This window comes from Nicotiana attenuata, unplaced genomic scaffold (assembly GCF_001879085.1).
Source record: "Nicotiana attenuata strain UT unplaced genomic scaffold, NIATTr2, whole genome shotgun sequence".
In the NCBI taxonomy this organism is placed as follows: Eukaryota; Viridiplantae; Streptophyta; class Magnoliopsida; order Solanales; family Solanaceae; genus Nicotiana; species Nicotiana attenuata.
The window spans coordinates 195073-206088 of NW_017672245.1; the positions used below are offsets into that span (position 1 = coordinate 195073).

Sequence of the window (11016 nt, forward strand, 5' to 3'; positions counted from 1 at the left end):
AAGGTTAAGTAATTAATCAACTATGTCAGTCTTCGACAACTACATCTAAGCAGGACTAATTCGGACTCCTTATCTGGGAAATATGCGGTAAATCAACCTATCCTACGCTTTAATTTAGTTCAGACCAAATCAAGTATGTGTAAGACATGCTAAACAATTTGTTTCTTAAAATGAGGAGGCCTGTTTGAGCCCTTAATTGCTACTTGTTCCCTTTTATTGCATTATGTGTTTTGACTGTCGCCCTAGATTTTTATCCTTTTAAAATCTGAAAAGCCAAGCTCTCTCCCCTTTAGGATTAGTAGTCCCAAATGCCTCCGGGACTGATAGGTGGGACGGGTAATAGCATGCAGTAGGTAACGATACCATTCCGCGCTTAACACCTTAACGGGGTGGGAAGGGTAGACATGGAGATGATGATCACGCGATAAGACCATGCGTACGATTGGCTACCGGTGTTGTGTGGATGATCCATGTGTTTTACAAACCTAGGACCCCTTTCCTTTATATAACTTTGTTATTATCAATAAAACTCTGTCTTTCGTTTCAGTCACCAAATTCTTCCTCAACTTCCTGCACTATTCTTTTAAAATTTATGTTCACTCACTTCTTTGTTTAATTTTCTGCACTTGGACATTCCTTTAAACAAGTTGTGAGACCACCTAGATCTTAATGTCAAACATGCTTGTCAACCATTATACATACCTGCTTGCAATCTTTATGTGGAATTATTTGTATGCTCGTTTGTATTTAAAGTCACAACATAGCATGACCGGGAACCACACTAGTGGATCTTGAGGGGTGCCTAACACCTTCCCCTCGAGATAATTTCTAGCCCTTACCCGAACTCTGGTTTTCCAACTCAAAACTCGTGGTGTCCTAATGCACTTAATCATTAGGTGGCGACTCTTCAAATCCAAAAACCCAATTCCCAAACGGGAATAGAGTTGTCTTCCCAAATGTCGTAAACCCGATTTCGCGAGAAAAAGGGGGCGTCGACAGTCCCCCGCCTCTAGGCGGCTGGTGCTAGAATCATAGGCTGCTAACCCTGCTGTACTGCCTTGCCCCTAAGCCTGGGGCAGGTCCTCTTCAAGTGGCTTGGGTCTCCACACTCGTAGCAAACTCTGGGCACCATAGCCTGCTGCCCGAAAGCCTGGCCCTGATGGCCTGAATACCTACCGGAGGAACCAGAAATGGCTGGAGGACGGTATGAACCCTCTGGCGTAGCACTGGAATAGGAGCCAAAAGAACCCTGGGTACCTGAATGTCCACTGGAGGAACCCTGAATAGCTGGCAGGCGATAAGAACTCTCTGGTATAGCACTAAAATAGGGACGCGCTGGAGCACTCTGAGCCGGTGGTGGTGCTGAATGTGGGGGCCTGTTGGACTGACCCCTACCATACTGACCTCTACCCCTAGTCGGGGCACCTCTGAAGTCTCCATAGAATTGAGCCCTCTTGTCCTGCTGCGCCTGCTCCCTACCTCTCAAACGGTAGCCCTCAATCTTCCGAGCAATCTCCACTACTAGCTGATAAGAAGTCCCCATCTCCACCTCTCGGGCCATGTTGGCCCTAATACCCGAATGCAACCCTGCAACAAACCTCCGCACCCTCTCTGCGTTAGTAGGAAGTATCATCAATGCATCGCGGGATAACTCTGAAAACCTCGCCTCATAATCAGTCACGGACATCTGACCCTACTCAAGCTACTCAAACTGGTACCGCAGCTCTTCCCTCTTAGAGGGTGGAATATACCTGTCCAGAAATAACTGCGTGAACTGACCCCAAGTGATAGGAGGAGAGCCTGCGGGTCTGCCAAGAACATAAGACTGCCACCATCTACGGGTCCTGCCCTCAAGCTGAAAAGTGGTGAAGTCAACTCCATGCGACTCCAATATCCTCATGTTGTGCAGTCTGTCCCTGCACCTATCAATGAAATCCTGCGCATCCTCATGACGCTCACCCCCGAAGACAGGAGGGTGAAGTCTAGTCCATCTATCCAACAGCTTCTGCGGGTCACCATCCGCAGCTGGTCTGGGCTCGGGCACCACTGCAGCAACTGGCTGAGCCCCATCCGTGGGTAGTGCACCCGGAGTCTGATATACTGCAGCTACATGACCATGAGCCTGGGCAGTAGGGGTCTGTGCTCCCCCTCCTGCCTGTGGTATAGCTGGATCAGCTAGAAATAAACCAGCCTAAGTCATGGTGTCCATGAACCATAGCATACGGCCCATGACCTCCTGAAAACCCGATGCTGTCATAAAGTCCGCCGGGGTAGGCTCAGCTGCGGGCACCTCGCCCTGCTCCTCAATAGTAGGATTTCCCGGCGGCTCCGCTGGTGGTGCTACTGGAACAGCTCTGGGATGCTCACGAATACATGTGTAACTGATTTATGAAATATGGAGATGTGATGGTTTGACTCGACACCCCAGCATAGGCTAGGGATAGGCCAGTCCTGTCTGACTCAACTGCGTGTCTTGGGGGCTTCCCCCTTTTGTCTTTATCTCGGCCTTTAATCGGACCACGACAAGCTTCGAAGGAGTGGACTAAGTTGTGCCTTCATATCATCGGGGTCTTGAGATATCATCCTGAGGTGGCTTCATGTTCTCGGGGTCTCGAGGTACCTCCCCGAAATGGCTTGATGGCGGGAAATCGGGCCCTCTGATTTCACCACGTACAGATAGTCTCCGCGTTTCTCTGAATGAAGCGATGGGAAATGGTTATGACCATTGACTCCTCGAGCTCCTCATGGCGATAGTGCATTGGCGATCCGCGTCGTGGCGCAATCTTTCGTGATAGATGGAATATCTCATAGACTCCTGCTTAATATTCTGCCACTTCCATTCTTCAAGGTAAAAAGTGCTGCCGTCGATTTGGTTTTTCAAGGATGCAATAATTGCATTCGTCGGCCAGTTTTCCAGAGCCTCGACCACCGTGTTGCTGCCCCCTATAAATGGGGTGCCTTGTCGTTGTTTTTCCTATCCCAGTATCTTTATCGGCACGCTTTGCCTATTCCTTCTTGTCATCTTCTTCTACCTTTGAACATCATGCTTGGGGCTTATAGCCTCAAGACCGTTAGGAGGAGTTCCCTTAAGTTGTGCCATGGCCCTTCGTCAGGACGTCCCTTTGTTGAGCAGAATCGCTTTGTCCCTCTATGGTCGTTGGTATGTTGGTGTTTGCTGCTGCCGTTGGCCCGAGGTGGCGATGGACGGGGAATCAGTCTTCCTCGTATGTAGATAGTCGTTCGGATTATACACTGCTGCTCAGAAGAGGGCTCGGATTATACACCACTGCTCACCTATGTACCCTGTCTCGATGTGGAATTATGCCCCGAGCCGGGAGCTTGCATGGCTCGATGCTCGAAGAAGTGTATTTGAAGTAGCCGTGCAAGTGGGGCTGAGGGTTGTTCGGTCCGTTGTCTTTCTGAGGCTCCCTTTGCCAAAGAGGGTCCTCGAGCTTCGGAGAGCTATTGCGATTTTTCATTCCTTCCTGCTCCTTCCACCTTCTTTTTCGTCTTCTTCTCTAATGTGCTACATTGAGGGACTGGGGCGAGGTTGTTGAAGGCATGCATTCAAGGACACAATGCTTGAATATTCTATCACCGGCGGTATGCCTTCAAGGGTAGAATAGGTTTTTAGGCCTTTTCTTCATGTATCCCTCTTTTGCTTCTGCGTGGGGACCCTTTGTAAGCTTTTGTAAACGTATGCTATGACCCTTCAGGGGTTGTTGTATATGAATTTTTATGAATATGAACATATCCTTTTGATCTCTGCTTTCGATTTCTACCGAGTAACTGCATTTTTTTGTACCCTCGAGGCCCCTTGAACGCCCCTTTTTACTTCTCGACTGTTGATACTTGGCCGGGGTGCAAGCATTCTCTCAGCTCCTCTACTGATCGAAGCGGGCTCCCTTTCGAGGCCATTGTTGTTCCTCGGGCAACCCTGGGTTGATTGGTTAGATCTGGGCTGCCTAGGCCTTCTGAATCGCATGGAGATAATGCGTTTGAACTTCGGGGCCTTTGAGGATGTTATCTTGGATGGAGGCCGGCTTTGGGTACCTCGGGGTCCCTTTTGATTTCCAATGTGGACAGCTTCCTTTAGATATGTAGGAGATAGGTTTTGCTGAGCGGTTGCCTACGCTCAGGCACCGCTTCGAACCTTTTCGGAGCTTTCGCGATTGGATCTCCTTTCATTGAGTGACGGCATGGAAAGCTTCACAAATTCTGGTTTCTCTTTGGTGGGAATCCTCGAGGCGGGATGCCATCCCGAGCTTGGAGATAATGCGGATGGTTCCTTGAGTCTTGGGTTCTTGTCTGAGGATACTTTCAGGGTCGGATATCATCCCGTTGGACTATATCGACGTCGTGTATTCCCCGGGGCTGACTCCGAGCAGGCGAAACGTTGCCGTTTCTTATTATATAAGTGGGGCGGCTTCGGCTTCTTCGTAGGATTTCATTATTTTGAGGTAGTTGTGCTCCTGCTTTGGCATAGGGTTCCTTATTTCCCTAGGTGCAAGAAGTGTTGGTGCGCGCCCTTGCTTTGCTCTACTTAGTATTACCACAGTCATGTTAACCACTCTGGGGGCGGCATGGCAGAGAGCGAAGAGTGCTGCTCCCGACGCTCGGGAGCTGAGGGATTTCGTTCTGACGACGGTTTCTTTGATAAGAGGGGAGCATTTGGAGATGGTGAGAAAATACTGTGGATGGAGTGAGGGGGTAGCGCTGTAGGTGCTTCCTCCGGGAGAGAACGTTACGGATTCCGCTGACAGTTTTTTGAGTGTATACCTGTATCCTTTCGCGTTTGGACCCCTCGACAGGGTTGTGCTTGAAGTATCGGGTTACTTTGGCGCAGATACATCCTTCATTTTGGCGGGTGGTGCTGATGATGAGGTTCTTTCCGGAGTAGGCCGATCTCGAATTTACGCTCGATCACCTCATCCGGCTGTATCGACCCTTTCATCATCAGGGCCTGCTAACCCTGAAGTGTCGTTCATCCCCGTCGTTTGTTGTCGATGACGAAGAGGAGGGGGGTCGCCAATGGGCCAGTTGGTTCATCCGGGCCCGGACAGTCGACATCATCCCCTCAGAGCTTTTGTCGTTCCCCGAAGGGTGGAATTACGCACATGAGTGGAGCGTCCGATGCTTTTTAAGGTTGTACCTATAGCGGAAGTTAGTTAAATAATGGTGCTTTTTACCTTGTTGTGTCAATTTCATGGACACCAGGCGAAGTCTCCGATCTTCCCGGCTAGGTCCGGAGGCTGGTGACCCATTCGTCTTGCGACGAGCGTCGGTGGCGAGCTGTGCTCCATGTCAGGTGGGGAGCGAAATACCAAGGTATGTGCGCGTGCTGCCTTTGCCTCGGCCCTCATGTATTTGAGGTAACATTTTTCCCCTTTTTTACTTGCATTGGATCTGTTGTTTGCAGGTATTGGGTAGTTCTTTGGGATGAGACAGTGTTCTTCCGAACAGGGGAAGGAGTCGTTGACCTCTCTCCCTGCACTTCGAGGCGATGGAGCTTCTAGTGGTGCTGACCATGCCAGTATCTCCAAGGAGAAGGCATTGTCTGAGTCTGCTGCCCCCGGGGTACCTGATTCTAGATCGTCGATGCCTTCGAGCGGATATGCTTTTCCCGAGACCAGCTCTCCCGGGGGCGAAGGGACAGGATCAACAGGAGTATGCTCCGACTTCGAGGAAGTCCGTCGACTTCACTTCTTGGTGAGTTTAGGCGCAGTTTCCCTGTATTCCGCGTCCTTCGTTCGTCATTGAGTTTTCCTTGTGTAGGCGTGTCACAGGCTGATGTCTGAGCTGGTCCGGCAAGGGGCCAAGTTTCAGAAAGTTTGGGATGAGGGAGAATCTCTTAGGCTGCATAGTGAGGAGAAGGAGGGCGAGTTGCTGTATTGGCGATGCGAAGCGGACAGGTGCTCGAATTATGAGAGTTATTTGACGGAGCAGGTAACTTTAAGCAGCCCAAGCTTCGCTTTCTTCGGCCTTTTTAGGTTAACGCCCTTCTCTGTTATATCAGCTGTAGAAAAAGACGGAGGCCATGGAGCACCTTAAGGGAGATATTGATCGCTCTAGAAACGCTTGTGGCGAGCTAAGGGCTCAGGTGCAAGCTCGTGTTTTAGAGGAGGCAAGTGCCTTGGCCAAGGTTCCTGCCTTAGAAGTCCAACTGTGCTTGGCTCGAGATAATGCCAAAATCTAAGCAGATGTGATCGAGAAATTGGAATCCGAACTTTCGAAGACCAGGGCCGAGGTAATTGATGCCCGGGCTAGGGCGACGCTAAGCCGAGCCAACGCTGATCAGGAGATGGCGGTCCGTATGAAGGATGCCGCGGACGCTCAGGCCGAGCTGAAGCGAGCCCTCGACCGGGAGAAAAAGATTGGGGAATACGTCCGTTGCAGATCCCTAAGGGAAGCACTCGAGGAGATTGGTGCGAGGGGCTTTATTCTTTCCGATGAATTGGACCGAGCAAGGGCGGACGAGCGTGACGTGTGGTCATTTCTTGCCGGCGGGGCGGGGAGTGAACCCGGCGAGCTGTAGCTCTTCGGAACGGATCATAGATTGTGCCGTTTTGTTGCTTTGTTTTTGATATATGTAGGACATGTCTGTTTATGGAGAGTGTGTCTATTCCCCCTTTTTCCGATGTGTGCGTGAGATAAGAAGATACTTTGAAGCCTTACTTTTTCCGCATCTCCTTCTATTATCGTCTTCGACCAGGCCGGTTTCGATGTTTGGCGTGATCCTCACAGGTCCGGGATCAACTGGGCCAGCCCTAGGCTCCTAGGTGTGGTTCTTGATGTGAGCGAGCGTTGCGGTCCCTGCGCTTTGTCCAGCCGTTTAGATCCAGTCTCTGAGTCGCTTTGCGAGTCGAGATGTTACGGGCCTTTAAGCTATTCCCTGTTCGCACGGGCGGGTGATGGTGGCCTTCTTTGCTTCGGGTCGAAATGACCTTATAAGCGAGTGACCCGAGGGCTCACTCGGCTAGCGATCGTGGCATTTGTGTCGTGCCCTTAGGCATGCTGTAGTTTTGGGCTTATTGTGGGTCCAGTCTCCGAGTTGCTTTGCGAATCGGGCTGTAATTGACCTTTACGTGCCTTTCGATTTCCCGAATGGGGTGGTGCTTTTCACGTGGTTTTTGGTCGTTGAGACCTTTCCGTATGTGGCCCGGGGACATACTTAGTTAACTATTTTGGATCCGGTCTCCGAATCGAGTTACAATTCGAGCTCACTTTAATCCTCAAGTTGTCAATTTGGCTGGCGACAATGGCTCTTACGCTTTTTGGTCGTAGAGACCTTTTGATATGTGGCCCGTAGGTTTGCTTAGTTAACTATTTTGGATCCGGTCTCCGAATCGAGTTACGATTCGAGCCCACTTTAATCCTCAAGTTGTCAATTTGGCTGGCGACAATGGCTCTTACGCTTTTTGGTCGTAGAGACCTTTTGATATGTGGCCCGTAGGCTTGCTTAGCTAGCGACAATGGCTCTTACGCTGTTTTTGCCCGTGGGCTTTTTGTAGGCTTTGTTTTCCGCTCGTTAAGGTCTTTTTGAAAGATTTTTGCCTGAACCGTCGTCGGTTCTAAAAGAACCTCGATTTCAAGTCGTAATCGTCGATATTTCGAGCACCTCGGAAGGTTCATAGCCCGTTGTTTCCCTGTTGAGGGAAGCCTGTTGTAAGCGGTTCTTTCCGAAGTACATTCGAAGTAATGGCCTGCAATTTTTTGTTTAGCGATGGTCGGGCATCCCCGAGTCGCATTTTTTTGGCTGTATCAGCCGTTTTGATCGTAGTCACATGCGTTTGGCTGTAGCAATTTTTGATCCCGAGTGATAGTTTAGGCGTCCACATCGAGGGTATGCCCTTTCAGGATTCTTACAAATGCGACGTATAGCCTAAACTTCGGGATTTTCATGCTTGTTGAGGTCTTACATTTTGTCATGCCTGTTGAGGTCTTACAGTTTTGGGTGATGTAGAATGGACCTGGTTATGCCGAGTCTGCCCGTTAAGGGTCTTACAGTTTCGGATTTTCCAACATATGGCGATTGACGACAGTCTCCGAGTCTTCAAGTCGTTTAAGCGTGAAGACCGCTTCTTGTGAGCTCGGAGTTACCTTGTAGGGGCTTAATGAGCCCGGTGTTTCGATCCTGAGATCGCACGAATGTCTAGTTGTATGCATCGAGTCCCGAGTATTTTGGAATGCAGTCGGTGGAGGGGGCCCCCTTCCGGGGATATACTTGAGATTTCTTTGTCCGGAGAATAATATGCTGAGAAAATATCCTTTTATTGCTTGGTATAGATGTACATTGTTTTGCCATTGTGAACTCGATCCGTGCATGCACGGCTTCTCGGACCGTTCTGGCCCAGCATATAATTCCCGATGGGGGTTCAGTCCGCCATATCTGGGTCATTCCAATGGGGGATGCTCTTAGAAGCAAACCATCGTTCATTGCTGGGCTATCGGAATAATACCCGTGGCATCATCGAACCTTCTTCTGGTATGCTGTTCTGCCAGTAATCTTGCCGACAAGGTTCCTTTCGGGGCGAAAGCCCGACTGAAGGGAGAAAATACGGCGGTCGCCTATATGCGGCCTAGGAATCTCCAGGTAGAGTCTTGAGAACCTCCGAACATCCTAGCCAGCTATCTGCGTTTAGGTTAGTAAAAGGAAAACGAAGGAGAGAAAGCAGTTCTTTCATACCGCGAGGTGTGTAGGCGATGTTCCGGGACTCGGTGCATCCCGGTCGGCTTATTCTAGTTCTGCCCTTTGCGAGGAATCTCGCTCCTCTGTCATGGTGGGATCGTCGACGCCTTCGGGTAGAGTGTCGGTGGTCGCCCGAATGAAACGTTTATACTTTGCGCTTCCTTTGATGGTGTAAAGCCCGAGGTCCCAGCTCGGATTCAGGCGGGCCATATTGAGAGAATGGTCTTTTCGGCGACTTGTTGCTTGGAGTTCACCAAGGATTCGGGATGTGGGGGCGATTTGGTTCGTTAATGCGGATCGCCCTGTTGACCTTTGGTCTGATACCGTAGTTGCGGGTGACCGAACTTCCTGAATCTATGAGCACATGATTTATTTTAAGATTAAGCGGATGAGGGAGAGGTTTACCAATGTGCAGACGTGACGCTGGGGTGGAGTCGTGGTGCCCCTTTCCCTGGATGTGAGAGTATCCTTGGAAATGTTTCCCTGGATCTGTCTTTGTCCCGGTGGCGGGTATTTTTGCTTCCCGTGTCATGAGTTCTCGGAGTGCGTCACCACTCCTCCATTGTCGTGGTGATACGTCACGGCTTGTTTACTTCATCCTTCATGGTAGTCTTCTTTCCTCGGGGCCAGACTTGAGCCTGACCGTTCGATAGTACTCGTCAGCGAATTTGACTGAATAGCACGGCTGTCACATTTTCGGGACGGGAGTCATTCGTGGCCCCGCTGCCTCTTGCGTCCTGCGAATTCCGCGTCGGGTTGTGGTTCCTTTGAAGGGGCCTTGGTCGAGTAGGCCTGAGTCGTTTAGCATTCCTGGTTTCGCTTATGGTGACTACGATATTTGGCATAACAATGTTGAGCCCACACTCTGCTGGACGAGGTTCGTATGCCGGCTGTGCCTCACCGGATCTGCTTCCGCTGAAGGTTCCCCGGGGGCGTCGCCCTCGAATTACTCCCCTACCGTTGCGAGGTATGCTGGATCTTGGGGCGTTCATCCCATTAGCGGCGCATGGATGGTATCTCCATCCGTTTGGCATTAGTTTTTTCGTGGAAGGCCTGCTTGGGTGTGCTGTTTCTGCAGAGGATTCTGGACGGCCGCCCACGACCCCGATTAGTGGCCGGTGCTGGGTACGGATGCACAGCCAACTCTCGGCCGGGTATCTGGCTAAAAGTCGTTTGAAATGACCTGGGGTCGGCGGGTATGCTATGTTTAAACCCCGAGCAAAGGCCAGGGTTGTCTGTTCATCCGAAGCCGGACGCGATCCCATTCGTCCTATCAAGGAGCAGGATGCGACTCCTTGTGGTGTTTCTTCCTTTCTTTGCTCGGCCTCCGACTTGTCGGTTTCCGCCGTTGTTGCTTCGATGACATCGGCGTATGTTTCTGTGGCGGGGTCATCTTGAAAGTCGTAGTTTTTCTTTGTGTATGCGTGAGCGGTGGTGCGCTCGTCGGGGGAAGCTGTCTACGGTGTTGCTACGCTGGGGTCCTCGGATGGCTTTGCAACTGAGCAATGGCCAGCTGTTGTGCCTGCAATATTTCAAAAATATCGTGAAGACTAACTTCCTGTTCTTTCGAGGCTGGGGTTTTTTGAACTTCCTGTCGGTCGCTGTGTCGCATGCTTCTGTCGGCGTGAGAAGTTTCGTTGACTGGCTGTGCGTCCTGTGAGTCCGCGTCTGCTAGTATTGGTCCAGGTGCATTATCGGGATCCTATAGCGACGCTCCGGTGGCCGGGATAGCTACACCATTTTCCCCATGATCTTCGAGGTGGTCGTTCTCAGCCCTGTTCACCGGGCCAGACATTTTTACCTGAAATCAAAGGATCTTGGACAAGAAAAAGTGTGAAACATGATATGCGTTTGCGTGATAAAACTAGCAAGAAAATAATCACTATTATTTTTAGCCCCACAGTGGGCGCCAAGCTGTTTACCGTGAAAATGGTAACGACAATTAAATTTATTAACTGGGACTCTAAAAATACGTGATCTATTCCCAAGCTAGTTTGTTAGAGCAGATGGTTCTAGTATTATGAATTTTAACGATGGGGCGGAAGATAAACGAGGTAACGACCGAACCAAAAGGTCTGCTACCCGGGCGTAAGCTTGGTCGATTGGGACTTCGAGGTCGACCTCGAGGTTGAGCTTGGGTTGTCGGGGGCACTCGGGATCAGTATAACAACTAAAGATATAATCAAACGAAGCGACTTATAACAGAAATTGAATTGTACGATGAAGAATACATGTAGAGACAAAGAATATTGAAGTATCCTTAGTATCAGTGAGAGCCAATAAGTATTAGTAAGAAGAGAGAGAGAGAGAGAGAGAGAGAGAGAGAG

General features: G+C 50.2%; 1 protein-coding gene across 1 annotated transcript; it reads right to left on the bottom strand.

Annotated features, from left to right (window-relative positions):
• Nucleotides 1-1039: 1039 nt before the first annotated feature.
• LOC109212445 lies at nucleotides 1040-3100 on the bottom strand. The gene is made up of 4 exons (XM_019376097.1): nucleotides 3033-3100; nucleotides 2291-2381; nucleotides 2102-2191; nucleotides 1040-1279 (listed from the first exon to the last, which is right to left on the bottom strand). The coding sequence occupies exons 1-4, from the start codon at nucleotides 3098-3100 to the stop codon at nucleotides 1040-1042; spliced, it is 489 nt and encodes a 162-aa protein (XP_019231642.1).
• Nucleotides 3101-11016: the final 7916 nt, after the last annotated feature.

Excerpts from the sequence above, each read along its gene's own strand:
- LOC109212445 (XM_019376097.1), bottom strand. The coding sequence starts at position 3,100 with ATGGCACAACTTAAGGGAACTCCTCCTAACGGTCTTGAGGCTATAAGC. Across the intron at positions 2,382-3,032 it reads CCCAAGCATGATGTTCAAAG|TTACACATGTATTCGTGAGC; the intron begins GTAGAAGAAGAT and ends TTCATAAATCAG. Across the intron at positions 2,192-2,290 it reads CTATTGAGGAGCAGGGCGAG|GCTGGTTTATTTCTAGCTGA; the intron begins GTGCCCGCAGCT and ends ACCATGACTTAG.